The 16,461-nt window shown below is 50.6% G+C and overlaps 1 protein-coding gene across 1 annotated transcript in view; it reads right to left on the bottom strand.

The window, feature by feature from the left end:
- STOM (stomatin) overlaps window positions 288-16,461 on the bottom strand; it is a 34,512-nt gene continuing 18,338 nt past the window's right edge. The window contains exons 3-7 of the mRNA XM_005684367.3: window positions 16,338-16,410; window positions 14,858-14,940; window positions 11,587-11,790; window positions 10,292-10,426; window positions 288-2,248 (exon numbers count right to left, since the gene is read on the bottom strand). Of these exons, the coding sequence (XP_005684424.1) occupies window positions 2,054-2,248; window positions 10,292-10,426; window positions 11,587-11,790; window positions 14,858-14,940; window positions 16,338-16,410 (690 nt within the window). The 3' untranslated portion in view covers window positions 288-2,053. The remainder of the gene's footprint in view (window positions 2,249-10,291; window positions 10,427-11,586; window positions 11,791-14,857; window positions 14,941-16,337; window positions 16,411-16,461) is intronic.

Here is a 16,461-nt window from a genome sequence, read left to right on the forward strand (position 1 = left end):
CAGTGGGTTAGCTGGGTGACAGGAAGAAGTGAGGCCCTGTCCTGTTCGGGAAATCAGACCAGCCAAGGATTCGTGAATCTCAAACTCCTCAGGGAAGCTGCACGGGCACCAGAGGGAGTAAGACATGACAGACGGCGGAAGGCCATGGGCTCCCCTCTTCCTCTGGCCCAGGAGAGCGCCCAGCAGCCAGAGCAGCCAGTCCAGGCCTGGAGAAACGCATGTGCCACTTCTGAAAAGCGAATCCACACACACCGCATGCAGGCAGAAACGGATTCTCCTCCCAGAAAATCAGTATGAGCGCACACTTTATTATGCACAGGCTGCAGAGGGGGCCGCCTGGGAAAGCCCTCGCACTAACACTGCCCGCTGTCGTCCTCCAGCTCCTTCTCCAGCTCCTCCCTCCCAGGCGACTTAACTTCAACTCACAACCCACGAGGCAGAAGAGCAAAGACTGGCTGGTGTCTGGAAACAGACTCAAGGAACAGAAAGCATTAAACCTTTAAGTCTGAGAAGAGACTTTTAGCCAGGATATGTGTTTGTCTCCTGGTCCTTAGTAGTCAAGGGTGAGCCACCTCGCAAAAGAGAGAAAATCACTATTTTAAAATTGAAAATAGAAATGCAGCTTGACTTCCCAGTCAGAATGCTCCATATGCATCTGATGAACTCAGCCAGGACCCATATCCACGGCGGTTCAAGGCTTCGTAAAATAAACTTGGAAATGGGCTGCTGGGGAGGGGGCTCGTGAAGACTGACAGGGTGACCCAGCTAAGGACAGATGTGAGGGCGGCTCTGGGTAGGGAAGCTGCTATTCTTAGAGTTTTAAAAGTGACCTCACAGCTTCCAAGAGGAAGTGGTACAAATGTCACCAGCCGGCTTCCCAGAAACCAACAGGAAGAATACCAGGGTGCTTGGCTTCACAGGCATTTGTGAAATGGGAGATGCTTCCTAAAATTATAGCAGTTCAGAAGCACTGACCAGTTCCTCCTTCAGCATCAAATATATGACAGAAAAATGACCAGGCAGACAAAAAAGAGCCCTATCTACACAGACACGCCAAGTCTGACAGTGTTTTCCAAGCTCCTTGGATACCGTGTGCCTGACAGACTGTGAATTCCTTCAGGTACTTAGTGAACGGTAACCAAGACAGCTCACAGCATCCAAGAGCTGGTAACAGGCAGACAGTGAAATATAAGTTTTCTAAAGATATATTTTATCAAGTATTAGTCCTTAAGCTATTCAAATTGGTATATAAACAACTATTTATAGGACTTAGAGAAAATTTTATTTTAAAAATTCAAATATTTAGAATCTGATATATGAGAATAGGCAAAAGTGAGAAAAAAGCACTTCTGTGATTAAGTATTTAGCTGGTTTGAAAGACAGAGGCATCATTTACTCATAAAGGGGCTCAATGAAGTAAAAAAAAACAACGCCCATTGTTCTAAAAGGACCTCTGAAGCAGTGGGTTTAAGGCCCTCAAGAATCAGGGTGATCATGTCCCTTGACCTTGACCTCCAGTGCTGACAGGCGCTGGCAAGAACACGTCTCAAGTAAGGAATAGTTTGCAACCTGCTCTGAGTTTAGAAAGTAGACGGATGTTAGGAACATTTCCTTAATTAAGATTCCCCGGAAGTAAGGCACGCGTGGCCCAGAGAAGCTGGTTGTAGCCCAAGGTGATTATTCTCTGCAAAACGTTTGTCTAGCCAGGCTGTTAGGTTGGGAAGATACTCTATCTTCTTGCTTCTGGCCTGGAGGCTGATAGAGGGTGCAGAATGACTCAATGAAATTTGAAATAAGACGGATTTCACCTATCATGGAGCAATCTAAACATATGAACTTTTAAATATTTTAGAGTAAGGTTATCTTACATTAATCACCACTCTCTCTCTCTCATGTCGTATTTACAAGCTAACAACCTTCATCTGTTGCCAGGATCACTACACATTGTAAGAATATCACACTCAACCTATGGAAAAGGGGAGGGAGGTCACTACCTCCTTCTGGGCGAGAGGCTGGTTTGGTCCCCATCTCAGCTCTGGTCAGCCCCTGCGGCTCACTGTCTTTTTTCCATGATAGCCTGCAACATATCTATGGGCAGAGGGAAGATGATGGTAGAGTTTTTCTCAGCAGCAATGGTGGTCAGCGTCTGCAGGTACCGCAGCTGGAGGGCAGCAGGAGACTCGGTGATGACCATGGAGGCTTCCTTCAGAGCCCTGGACGCATTCATTTCTCCCTCCGCCGCAATGACCTACGGAGCGGCAGCAAGGAGAGATTAACCCAGAGGAAATGCTGGTTGGCGAGCTGCAGCCTTCAAACTAGGGCACATCTGGCTCCGGCAATACACGGAGTTTCCCAGGGAGTCGGCCAGAATAGTTCTAAGGAAAACAGTTTCCAGATCCTCAGTTTCTATGTGATCTTTTCCCTGTAACTGATTTGCCTGAGTGTGTGCCGGAGGTCAAGACATCCCCTGTAGAGGAGGGGGGATGGACTGGGGACTGCGGACTGATTTATATACAATGTTATGGATATAATGGGTAACTAACGGAAACTGACTACAGCACAGGGGACTCCACTCAAGGCTCTGGTGACCGAGATGGGGAGGAAATCCAAGAAAGCAGAGGGGATATATGTATACGTATCACTGATTCACTTTGCTGTACAGCAGAAACTAACATTATGAAGCAACTACACTCCAATAAGAATTAAAAAAAAAAAGACATCCTCTTTCACTATTTATTGTCTTTCTCCCATTTCCAGGGCATCAAACAAAGGGAAAATTCAGAATACTGTGTAGGAGTTGAGAAAGTGAATGACCCCAATGACTGGATACAAAGCCTTTTGCAAGTCAGATAGATTTCCAATTCTTTGATTTCAAAGAAAGGGAAGAGGACCTTATTGTACTGCAAGCTGATAGATAATTAAAATGTTTTCCACGAAAGATCAAAAAAGTCATAGGATTTTTCAGCACATAAATTCAGAGGGAGCACTAAGTATTGTATAAAAGTACTTAAAAAAAAAAAACCCTTCCATTTCTATCTACTTATTTATATAAATAAGGCTTCTTTTTCCTCATACCTGTAAAAATGAAAAGTAAGGGGACTGAACTGATGCTGAATCTTGCCTTATTCCAGCAGTAAGTGACGCCATCGACAAGACATGAATTCATTCTTCATTCACCTCGTTGGGGCCCTTGGTAGCAGTCAGAGAAAACTGAGAAGTGTCCTAACTTATGCACTAGAGGCGCTTCAGAAGGTGATAAAATAACTCAGAACAAAATGTATTAGGGAAAGACTCTAGGGGATGTGAGACGAAAGTATAAATTCAAGGAGAGAAAGGGAAAATGAAAATTCCTATTAAAAGAGCTTATTTTCTCATCATTCTATAAAATAGAGAGTGGAATCACTATGTTACCTAAATTTCAAAGAAAGCATTTAAAATGAATGATGTTAACAGTTTTACCTTAGAACGTCAATATTTAATACATGCCAGGACTTATATGTTTGGCAGATATCCACATTCAAAATGAAAAAATGTACATGTCTATTTAAAATGGGACACACAGATTTTCTGAATTCTTTGAGGGGTTATGTGAGCAAAGCTTGAAGGCTTTTGGAGAGGTGGGGAGGGCAGGGGTTTTAGAGTTTAGGTGGCTGCTGCTGCTGCTGCTAAGTCGCTTCAGTTGTGTCCAACTCTGTGTAACCCCATAGACGGCAGCCCACCAGGCTCCCCCGTCCCTGGGATTCTCCAGGCAAGAACACTGGATCGGGTTGCCATTTCCTTCTCCAATGCATGAAATTGAAAAGTGAAAGTGAAGTCGCTCTTAGCAACCGACTCTTAGTGACCCCATGGACTGCAGCCTACCAGGCTCCTCCGCCCATGGGATTTTCCAGGCAAGAGTACTGGTGTGGGTTGCCATTGCCTTCTCCGAGAGTTTAGGTGGTCTTGAGCTCAAATTGCAAACCTAACCCTTCCTAGCTGAACGTCCTCAGAAAGGTTATTTAACATTCTGAGCCTCGGTTTCTTATTCTTAAGATGGGATAGCACTGACCTCATGGGACCATTTTAAGGAAGTCAGAGGTCTAGCATGTGTTGAAGTGTATAAACAGAGGCTAATTATATAGCAAGGGCAAGTGACAAGACCTAATTTTTGGATCCACCTATGCCCTAATTCTTAAAAGATTCAGAAGCCAAATGAAGGCAGCTATTCCTAAGTCCTAATCCTAGGAGGAGAGGTGTAAAGATACCATAACCCTCTTAAAAGTGTAGTTAGGTTGTTCTCACAGGAACCTCAAAATATTAATGGTTCTTTTTCTTCTTTTCATGCTAAATTTTTATTTCAATGTTATGCAACTGCATAAGTATGAATAGTTATTCAACATATAACAATTATGACATCCACAGGGGATTTCTTAGGGAAAATGAGGCAGCAAACACTAGACCCTAACAAACTACTGAGCAAGTGAATCTGCAGCTGGGAGCACTACGGAGGGTTTAGTCCTTCTCTGAATATGGGAATTGAAAGCAATGGTCTTATGACCAGTATAATTTCATTCAGTTACACAGTAAACTTTGGGGGGCTTCCGGGTGTCAAGACCTATAAAGGGGCTAGGGATAGAGGAGGGACTCCTCCACGTCCTTCAGCTCCTGGCCAAGCAGGGGAGATGGACTTGGAAGCAGATAATTTCATTCCAGTTTGACAAACGCTACCGAGGCAGGTACAAGGCCCAGAGCTGGCAGGAACAGCAAAGCAGTTTTTGCCAAAGGTGAAGTGGTGGGGCTGTGCCCTTGACGAAGCAGAACAATAGAGGATGGAGGCCTTGCCGTTTGGACTAAGGTGAGGAAGAATATTTCAGGCAGAACACATGAAAAGGTACTGCAGTATAAAAAACCCTAGTGTCCCAGGAGCCTATAAGCAGGTGAGCACTGTGAGGAAGAGGGGGAGATGGGGGCGAACAGGGCAGAGGGGGAAGTGAAGTGTGAGTTGGGGAGGGGGGGTAAACAGGATGGGGAGGGGGTGAAGGAGGGAGAGGGGAGGTGGGGTGAAGGGGGAAGGGGGAGGTGGGGTGACCAGGAGGGGGGAGGGGGGAGGGGGGAGGGGGTGAACAGGAGGGGGGGTGAACAGCAGGGGGGAGGGGGTAAACAGGAGCGGGGAGGGGGGCGAAGAGGGGAGGGCAGTAAGGGCAGCAGGGGCCCAGGTGTTTGGTCTTTATCCTGAAGGTGATGGGAAGCCTCAGAGCTAGTTTGAGAAAACACTCCAACAGATGTTGGAGCATCCGTATGAGAAGAGACAGAGGACAGCTTTCAGAGCGACCTGGTGCCAGTCACCAGTGGTGTGAGTGGAGGAGGAAATGGGCTGAGAGAGACTCCACAGTGTGGAGTGGACTGGGCGGGATGCGAGGGGGACAGGCTGTGTCTGGGTTCTGTGCTGTGCATTAGGTGAGACAGAGGAGGCTTACTGCAAGAAGGGACCAGATTAGAGGATAAAAACCTGAATTTATCAGGCAAAGCATTATGTCCCCCTAGGTGTGTGGGAAGGGACCAGTGCCAGCCACACTGAGAGGGGCTCTGGGAACTGTCTCCCAGGCGAGGCCTGGACAGAACTCACAAGCTGACCCTGCCATGGGCACAGCAGGCTCTGATTTTCCCGTCAGCTCAGATGTCCAATAAGGTGCCTTTTTTTTTCCTGTCTGGACAACTGCAAAGACAGCTCAGCTCCCACTACCAATCAACACACCATCTCTTGGCTGGGAAGCCAGACCCACCCGGCTGGGCACACCTTTTGTTACTAGAAAAGCTGGTCTGAGTGAGCTGCCAAAGATGTGAACACAGTACCCTCGCTGTGTCTAATACCAGCCAAGCGGGCGCTGTGGGCAGGGTCTTAGAAAGCAGCGCAAGCTACCCGCTGGCACGCAGTTTCTGCCAGAAGCGGGGGAGGCCCTGTCAATCGACCCTTCCTATTTCCAGAGCGTCATGTCAAAAGCTGGCGAGTTCAGGCCTGTGGAAGGGTCCTGCTGTCTCCTCCTGTGGCCCAGGGGGCTGCTCGGAGGGAAGGGCTGGAAAGGTGACCTGCGTCCTGTACTCTACCCGCTCAGTTATCACACAACTAGGCCCAGAGATATGAGCCCAAAGCCCATGCCAGGCGCTTTTCTGAGAATCGTGACAAAGGAAAAAAGGGAGGATCTGCAAGCACAAAAGATATTACGTTTCCAGTCACGGTCTGAAAACCTTAAAAAGAGGTCCTGCTAACGTAACATGTTCAGGAGAACCTGTCCTCGTTTGTAACTTTTCTCTCAAATGACGCTCGTGAGCACTTAATGTGCTCATTCTCTTTGCGGAGTAGGATGCCTTCATCTCAGCCGACCGTCATCCATCCAGCCGCAGCGGTGTTTGGATCATCTCCAGTCGGGGTGACTACAAAGTGCTGCTGTGAACGCTCCAGCGCACGTCTTCTGGGAAACCAGCATGCGCTCCGCTCAGATCCACGTGGCCAGACGCTCCGGAGCTGTTGCACCAGCGTGTGTTCCCACTGCCGAGACCTCCCCCCACCCACACCTGGATCGCTTTCTTTCTTGTTTAAAGCCGTTAGAGTGATCGTTTAGTGCGGCATCTGCTTGTGACATGGGTTTGCATCTCTGGCTAATTAACTTGAGGAATTTTTCTCTGAAGTCTCTTAGGCTATAGACTCTTGCAACCTTTTTCTTTGCAACTTATTTAAGAAACAGTGACCCCTATTTCCCTGAGAACTTGAATACTGGGCCTCGTGGTTGTTGCAGGGTAACTGGACTCTATGGAAGAATTAAGACTCCTTGAGATTCTGTGTGTTAACCCCACCCTTAAAGACAGCCAGATTCCTTGAGAGCCCAGTAATTCAGAATCCTAACTGACTTTATTTTTTCTTGTAAAGGGAAGTCAGGACTCTCTTTCCTAACTGGTCAGAGTGTTTGCAGAGGGGGCTCAGTCCTTCCTGGAAAGAAGGCCGTAAGTAGCACAGGGAACCCTAATTTCCACAGCCACTAATCAGCTGTGTGATTCTGAGATCGCATCACTTGTTTGGGGTTTGATATTTTCGTCTAAATAGTGGGAATGGCAAATAAGTTTCATTTTTAGGCCAATTTCCAGCAGCTGCAGGTCGTTACCTAGAGCGCGACAGGGCTTCCCAGGCGGCGCTGGCGGTCAAGACCCCGCCTGCCGATGCAGGAGACAAGAGACACGGGTTTGATCCCTGGGTCGGGAAGATGCCCTGCAGGAGGAAACGGGCTCCGTGTTCTTGCCTGAAAAATCCCATGGATAGAGGAGTACGGCAGGCTACAGCCCATAGGGTGGCAAAGAGTCAGACATTACTGGATCGACTTGGCACGCCCGCACGCACTCCGGGAGTGCTTCAGCAGCATTCTCAAGTCAAGTCAACGCTCAGTGGGCAGCAGCACCGTGGTCAGTGACGGGCATGGGAGCTGGCGGGGGGACAGGCAGCATTTGCCACCTTCAGAAGATAGTCTCTAAGGACCCTTAGGGCGCCAATATTCTATGTCATCTATGTATGATAAATTCTATTATTCAACGTGGTTTGGAAACGGGACTTCTGGTTAATGACAGATTCTAGGTAAAACGGATCCCTAATTTTCAAAATAACTAGATTATAGTGAGGCATAGTTAATATCATTCTCATAAATACAATTTAATCTTCTAAATAAAATACCATGGTTTGGAGAGAAAATACATGAGGGCTCTGTAGTGCTCTGGAGGGCTCTGGGGGGCTCTGTAGTGCTCGGTAGGGCTCTGGAGGGGTCTGGGGGGCTCTGTAGTGCTTGGTAGGGCTCGGGGGGGCTCTGGAGGGCTCTGTAGTGCTCTGGAGGGGTCTGTAGGGCTCGGTAGGGCTCTGGAAGGGTCTGGAGGGCTCTGTAGTGCTCTGGAGGGGTCTGGGGGGGCTCTGTAGGGCTTTGTAGTGCTCTGGAGGGCTCTGTAGTGCTCTGGAGGGGTCTGGAGGGCTCTGTAGTGCTTGGTAGGGTTCTGGGGGGCTCTGGAGGGCTCTGTAGTGCTCTGGAGGGGTCTGGAAGGCTCTGAAGGGGTCTGGAGGGCTCTGGTGGGGTCTGGAGGGGTCTGGAGGGGTCTGGAGGGCTCTGTAGTGCTTGGTAGGGCTCTGGGGGGTTCTGTAGTGCTCTGGAGGGCTCTGTAGGGCTCTGGGGGGGCTCTGTAGGGCTCTGGAGGGGTCTAGTGCTCTGGAGGGCTCTGGAGAGCTCTGTAGTGCTTGGTAGGGTTCTGGGGGGCTCTGGAGGGGTCTGGAGGGCTCTGTAGTGCTTGGTAGGGTTCTGGGGGGCTCTGGAGGGCTCTATAGGGCTCTGTAGTGCTCTGTAGGGCTCTGGGGGTCTCTGGAGGGGTCTGTAGTGCTCTGGAGGGCTCTGTAGTGCTTGGTAGGGTTCTGGGGGGGGCTCTGTAGTGCTGTGGAGGGCTCTGGGGGCTCTGTAGTGCTCTGGGGGGCTCTGTAGGGCTCTGGGGGGCTCTGGGGGTCTCTGGAGGGGTCTGTAGTGCTCTGGAGGGCTCTGTAGTGCTTGGTAGGGTTCTGGGGGGGCTCTGTAGTGCTCTGGAGGGCTCTGGGGGCTCTGTAGGGCTCTGTAGGGCTCTGGGGGGCTCTGGCACCAGAAGCACCAGGTAACACACTGTTGTTGTTGTTGTTTAGTCGCTCAGTCACGTCCGACTCTGCGACCCCACGGACGGCAGCCCACCAGGCTCCTCTGTCCACGGGCTTTTCCAGGCAAGAACACTGGAGTGGGTCGCCATTTCCTTCTCTAGAAGATCTTCCCGACCCAGGGATCAAACATGAGCCTCCTGCTTGGCAGGTGGATTCTTTACCATTGAGTCACCTGAGAAGCCCAATTAACACATTAGGAAAATCGAAAAGTTCTGGGTAGTAAAACATTCTGGATGCAGTGTGTCAGATGAATCTATCTGGTGCTGGCTAAAAAATCAGAGTGACCCATCTCTGGCTTCGGAGAAGGTGATGGCAACTCACTCCAGCACTCTTGCCTGGAAAATCCCATGGACGGAGGAGCCTGGTGGGCTGCAGTCCACGGGGTTGTCAAGAGTCAGACACAACTGAGCAACTTCACTTTCACTTTTCACTTTCATGCATTGGAGAAGAACATGGCAACCCACTCCAGTGTTCTTGCCTGGAGAATCCCAGGGACGGCGGAGCCTGGTGGGCTGCCATCTATGGGGTCGCACAGAGTTGGACACGACTGAAGCGACTTAGCAGCAGCAGCAGTAGTATCTGTGGGTTACAGGACATCCTAACAGAAGGGCGGGGTTCTGTGGTTAGCCAATTATCACCAGCTGCTACTGGTTTCTAACAACAACAGTCTGGTTCGCTGCTGGTATCTTGGGAGATCTGTCACGCCCACAGCAACTGCTCCTATGAAGACTATCCCTCTTTCTCCATCCATTCACAGGTGAGGGGCTGTGGGACCTTTTCAGGATCTTTGATTGATGCTGGATCAGAGAGAATCACTCTGGGGTGAATTTGGAATGGGGGCTGGTCTGTTTCCCACAGCACTCAGCTGGGAGACACACGCACTTGAGAATCAGGCCTTTTCCCCTCCAGCTGTCTGCAGTGAGGCGAGGCCCGGGATGTGGAATGCCTGCCTCCCCTGAGGCTGCCCCCCGGTCTCTGGCTTTCATTCTGGTGAGGCTTGACTCTACTTCCTGCCCTCGGGTTTGGTAAGACATCCCTATGGACTCATTTGAGCATGTCTTCTTTTCCAGATTCACAAATATTCCCTCAGCACCTCCCATGGATGTCACACACCCATGCAGGGTTAAGACACAGCCAGGGATGATGATTTAAAAAAAAAGAAAAAAAGGAGAAAAAAAGCAGACATCAAGGAAAAAGAAGTGGAAAAAAGCAGAGGGCCGGGAGAATGACGCAGGGGGTGCACAGTCCTAACGGAACGACGCAGCTGTCTATGTACCGGTATTGCCAGGAGAGGTGGTTTGTGAAAAAGCAAGGTGAAGAACAGTATGTATTGTACCCCTACTTCTGTAAAATAAACAGGCCAGTAGACTAACAGCCCAGTCAAATAAACCCCAAATGAAAATCGGGGGTATTAACATATACACTAAGCTGTTCAGAGTGGCGGCCTCTGGTGGCAGGGGGATATGATTTAAAGTGATGAGCAGAGCTTTCATCTTTACTACTTTGGGACTATTTCGATTTTTTACAACCAGCATGTTTTACATTGTATATTTTAAAAGGAAGCCTCAACAGGAAAAACAAACCACACAGAGAAAACAAAGTCACCTTGGCCCGGGCCTCCCGGGACGCCTCCGCCTCCGCGGCCATGGCTCTCTGCAGCTGCACGGGCAGCTTCACGTCCTTGATCTCCACGCGCTCCACCTTGATTCCCCAGTCGTCGGTGGCATCGTCCAGGGTGCACTGTCAGGGAGAGAGAAGGCAGGCTGAAAATGCTCAGCCCTCGCACAGGTGCCCAGGGCAGCTGTGTTCATTGGGATCTGGAGTGGGCGAGGCGCTGGCGGAAGGCTGCAGAGAGTTACCCACGGCGGCATGCAGGCTGAAGTGGGAGCCTGGATTACTGGGAAGTTGTCCTTGATTCTGCTACTAATAAGCTAATGTGGGTTGGCAAACGTTTTCTAAAAAAGCTAAATTCCTTCAGTCGTGTCCAAATCTTTGCGACCCAGTGGACTGCAGTCTGCCAGGCTCCTCTGTCCATGAGATTCTCCAAGCAAGAACCCTGGAGTGGGCTGCCATGCCCTCCTCCAGGGGATCTTCCCGACCCAAGCACTGCACCTGCGCCTCACGGCTCTGGCACTGGCAGGCGGGTTCTTTCCCGCTGCCGACGCCGGGGAAGCCCTTAGAGGGTTAGATAGTGGTCACTGGTTTCCAGGGTCTGGTGCAACTAACTCAGCCTTTGCAGATTAAAAGTGGCCGTGGGGAATAATGCACCGATCAGTGGGTGTGGCTGCATTCTAATAAAGCTTCACTTATTAAAACAGGCGGCCAGAGGGCTGCTGAGCTCCTGTGAGCCCGTGGGAGCCGTGCTGCTTCTCCGCGCCTCGGCCTCCTCCCTCTGCAGGGCTGGAGGGACGTCACGCTGCCCTGTGTCACATGAGACCAGAGACAGCTGCACAGACAGCAACAGCTCAGATGCGCAGCACTCGATCTTTTCTGACCAAGTCAGATCTGATTCATCATCTGTTATGAAGGCAAGATTGGAAAGTGTTAAGAGTTACAAACGAAGTCAGGACTCGCACAGAACATGGCTCCAGCTGTACCTGCCCTGTCTTGCAGAACAGCCTCTGAGCTATTACGCTAGAAGAAAGAGGCTAACACTAACTTTGGGGAAAAAATTATACCGGAGGGAATTAAGAAACATGCATGCATTGGAGTGTTACTGCCCTATAACCTCCTCATATGAAAAAGATCCCCTTCCATCGAGCCTGGGGAGAGTTTTCTATGAAGGAAAAAAGGCCAGCGAGTCTCCAGGCTGACTCAATGAAACGCTCTCAGATGCCCATGGGCCCTGAGCTTCTCTCCCCAAACCTGCAGCTGAGTCACACTGGCGGTGCCCTCCTCACCTGCATGTTGTGTGCGATTTCTTCCCTGTCAGAGAGGATCTGGGAGAGGTTCTTGGTGCCCAGGACGTTCCTCAGGGTCGTTTGTGCCAAAAGACGGGTTGCGGAGTCAGCGTTGGTGATGTTTGCCACAGCCAGAGTGGCATTCTGCACGCGGTAATAGACCACGCCGTCCACGCTGATGGTGACCGAGTCCTTGGTGAGGATCTGCGAGGCAGGGAAGCATGGGAGACCCGTCAGCCTCCTCTTTAGTGAAGCTGCAGGACTGTGATTCCACCCAACGTCTTAAAACAAGAGCTGGTTTATTTTAGTAAGTGCTGTTGACTGAATGTTTGCGTCTCCCTAAAATTCATGTTGAAACTCCATCCCCAGTGTGTTGGTGTTTGGAGGTGGGGCCTTTGGGGGGCCATGAGGGTGGAGCCCTCATGAATGGGATTAGCATCCTTATAAAAGAGACCCCAGAGAGAGCCCTCCCCCTTCTACTATGTGAGGATATAATGAGCAAACAGTGATCTAGGAATGAGCAGGCAGGCCTTCATCAGACACCAAATTTGCTGGAGTCTTCACCAGCACAACTTCAGAACTGTGAACAATGCATACCTGGTTTATAAGCCACCAAATTTGTTACAGCGACCCCAAGGGACTCAGACCACGAAGTATCAGAATGTTCACTATGTCTTAAAAATTTTAATAAAGTACTTTCGTTTACTACTAATTCCATTCACTCATTTGATCATTCAACAAACACTGAGACTTAGTCACAGTCAGTAGCTGACGCTGTGCTGGGTTCCAGGGATAAAGGCATGAAAACCCTCAGTTCCTACTTTCACGGAGGTCAGGGAATCAAGGGACGCTCTAAGGGAACAAGACGGACAGCTGTAGCTGGCAGAGGTGAGACATGAACTAAGTCTTGAAAAAGGAAATAACAATTTTCTGAGGATAGAGTGAAAGAGTATTCAAGGCAGACGAGTGAGACGGAGCAGAGGCGCCAGAGAGCCTGTGTCTGATGAGCCTGAAGAAGCACAGTGTTACTGGGACGAAATAACTGAACTCTTTTCATAGGGCGATGTCAGGGTGAAAGTGTATTTACAGTGCGCTTCATAAAACGCTTGCAGGACACAGACCCCGTGTGTCAGTGCTTCCTGTCACGTTCAAGGGCAGAGTCCTTGGTTTGATACCTGCCCTCCGGCCTCCTTCCTCCCCACTCCTGCACATGTCCTCCACTAGACAACGTGGGGCTCCCACACGCACCGCGCTCCATGTCCCGGGCCTCCCTGCAGGCGTTCCTCTGCTAGGATGTCCCCCCCAACTCCTCCCCACAACGTCAGACAGACACGGCAGCTAAGACACAGCTCAAGTGTCCTCTTCTCTATGAAACTTGCCTGACCCTCCCGGCAGACTTACACACTCATTCCTTCACCCACTCCCTGCAGTGCTGTGATTTACTGACACCACTGCCTCCCTGTTCGACTATGAACTTCTGAAGGCAGTCTGTCTTTGTATCTCTAGCACTGGCGGGGTGCTTGGCACACAGCAGGCAGCCAGTGAAACAAGAGATGGACTAGACCGGAGCGCGGCCCGGGGGTGGAGGGAGGGAGGAACGGTGTGGGGAGAGGCAGGGGCCTCAACTCCGGCTCCAGCGCTGCTGGTTCCTCCCTCAGGGACCTCCAGCGAGGGTTCTCGACTGTTTGACTTAGCGACTCCTCATCTGTATGCCGGGGCTACTAATATTGCCCAATTCTAAGCAAATTTCTTTGAAGGTCAAATAAGATGTTTGCAAGTGAAGCCATTTTGAGAATGTAAAGAGCTATGTACGTGGAAAAAAGTCATAAAAATGATAATAGCTGTTTAGTTCTGCCAGGCATCAAAAGAGTTAATTCTTTTTTCTCAGTAACCTAAAACTTCAAATTTGGAGGAGAAGCGGGGAGTTTGTAAATAGATACATAATATATTACCATCTTGGGTGAAAATTAATTTTTCCCATGATGTGATGGAAAGTGTAGGTCATTTCTAAAGGAATTGTTGCCATGGAGACTCTGCGTGGCTGGAGGTTCGTAAAGCTGCAGCCTCTCTGTCTACTGATTACTGTAGGCAGAGTGTTTATCTTCCTTCATAACAAGCTCACAGGGGATCAGAAAAAGGACTGCTTGCCAAGTTTCAAAGTGCTCTGCGTTCAGGGAGCAGCTGGAAGGCAGAAGCTTGCCGTGACCCTGCCAGATGACCGCCGTGTTTACGGAGGAAAGTGCCAGGACTCCCCGCTACCCTCAGAGGGCTCCTCCTGAGAGCCAGCCCTCCACACAGAGAACACAGACACGCTCTCAGTCTCGCTTTTATGGGTGGAATGACTTCTGGTGTCACCACGTACGTGTGGGCCACAAAGTCTCAGCTCGCTGACTATGTGGCTCAGAGGCAGCAGGGGAGCTCCTGAGCTGGCCTCTGGACTTTGTGACCAGGCTCCACCGCTCTGCTGAGGACCTGGCCTCTGGCCAGCAAACGCCAGCAGCCTCTTTGGTCCTTTTCCTGCATCTGCTTTCAGGCTCTCTACCTGTGACGGTCATGACGCCTCCTCAGACACAAGGGCCAGGATGCCCGCTGCTGTGTCAAGGGCTGGGACGGCGCTAGTGGAGGATGCACGTGGCGTGGGGCTGTCCCACGCTAAGCCTTGAACAGGGACTCTGAGGCCCTGGCCCCGCCCGTGAGTCCGGAGGAATTCCTGTCTGCTTTCTGGGATTCTGCTGTGAGCCTCAACGGTGAGGCACTTTGAAAAAGCCTGAAATAATCACTAATATAAAATATCATATTCTTATCTAAAATACCAAATGGGCAGTCTCTAATTCTTTGGCTTCTAACCAGTTTATCTAGAATACTGTCAAGAACTGTAAGAGGAATGTTCTATCAGAAACCCAGAGAGAAGTGTGGTCGGGGGGATGCTGATGACAGTGGTAACATTACACTTACATTAACATTATAGCCGCTTTTAATGATAATAAGCACTTTCATAGCACTTGCTATTTATCAGCCTCTGCTCTAAGCACTTTACATAGAGCGTCTCATTTAGTCCTCACAAGAACTCTATAGGGTAGGTCCTGCTATTATAACCTCTATTTTATAGATGAGGAGATGCGGGCACAAAGAGGAGAACTTGCTGGAGGCCACACGGCCAGAAAACGCTGAGGGCAGAGGGGCTCTCAGCTATGCTGTGGCCGCTGGCCCCGCTGCCTCTCCACGCCAGGCCCAGGACAGCTCAGCCACCCACAGCAGAAGACAACCTTACCTCCTGAGGAGGGATGTCAAATGAAATAGTCCTCATGTCCACTTTGATGAAGCTGTCAGTGCACGGCAGAATAAAAAACAGGCCTGCAACAGAGACACACCCGCGATCAGGGCACACTGGCCCCTCACTCATCAGCTCACTGTGCCCTTCGGTTCTAACAGGGTCAACCCGATTAACCGCGAGAAAGCCGGGCATCTCAGGGGATGAGCTGGGAGCCAGGAGCGGCAGCCTCGACTCCCGCGGCTTTCTTCCCACAGCCGGCTGTCCCCACGAGACCTGGGGGCTGCATCTCCTTACTCTGCTTGTACCAGCACCCGTTTGCTTTCACTTACCATTTTTTTTGTGGCCGTCCCACACAGCAGGTGGGATCTTAGTTCCCCGCAGGGCCTGAACCCGTGCCCCGATACAGTGGAAGCGTGGAGTCTTAACCACTGCACCACCAGGGAAATCCCTGTTTTCACTTAGATCGATGCAATTGCTTCTTAGGTCATCTTGCTATTTCTTCCAGTCTGTTTCCTACAAACAAGCCGCACCACACCCTGCACAACCTGTCCCTGCTCACCTCTTCACCACTCCCCTCTGTACCCGTCCTGCACCCCGGCTACGCTGGTCCCCTCTGCTCCCGTCCTGCACCCCGGCTGGGCTGGGCCCCTCTGTACCCGTCCTGCACCCCGGCTGGGCTGCGTCCCTCTGTACCCGTCCTGCGACCCGGCTGGGCTGGGCCCCTCTGCTCCTGTCCTGCGCCCCAGCTGGGCTGGGCCCCTCTGCTCCCGTCCTGCGCCCCGGCTGGGCTGGGCCCCTCTGCACCCGTCCTGCACCCCGGCTGGGCTGGGCCCCTCTGCTCCCGTCCTGTGCCCCGGCTGGGCTGGGCTGCCTGCAGTTCACTGAGCTATAGTGCTCTTCTTTGCATGGCTCTGCACATGCTCTGATCCTGGGGACACCTCTTCCCCAGTTCTCACCTTTTCCTGCCAAGATGTCACCTCCAGAAAGCACGCTGCCACTTGGGGTGGACACTCTTTTCTGGGCCTCCACAGCCACCTGTGGCTTCTTGACACAACACTCACCATGCGGGACTGTGACTGTCAACTGTCTCTGCTGGCGACCCACCACCAGGCAGAAAGACCCTTGGGGCAGGGACTCTGTTTCCGTGTCCCTTGAATTCTCAGAGCCTGGAACTCAGTGGGAGCTTAACTGAAGTTTGCCGAAAATAATGACTGGAAGCCATTTATTTCAGTAGGGATTCTCACGCTCAAATTTCGATAGCTGCAGCTATTTCTGGCCTAAAGATAATCTTATCAACTCAAATAGGAAGGGGAGGGGAGAGGCGGGAAGGAAAGGGTAATTTCTGGTAGGCTGTACTGCTATTGTTGCACAAATTCTGCTGTGAGAAGTCTTCTAAGTCAACAGAGACCTTCATGAAGAAAATCACATCAGTGAAAGGATGAATTTTGCTTTCCAGACTAACGGTGCAAGCACTCACCAGGCCCTTTGGCTCCTCCTTGTAAGATGCGACCCAGTCTAAAGATGATGGCTCTTTCGTATTCTTTTATGATCTAGATTAAAAACACAAATCCTAACTTAACATGAGGAGTACGAGTAGTTAC

This window comes from Capra hircus, chromosome 8 (genome assembly GCF_001704415.2).
Source record: "Capra hircus breed San Clemente chromosome 8, ASM170441v1, whole genome shotgun sequence".
Classification (NCBI taxonomy): Eukaryota; Metazoa; Chordata; class Mammalia; order Artiodactyla; family Bovidae; genus Capra; species Capra hircus.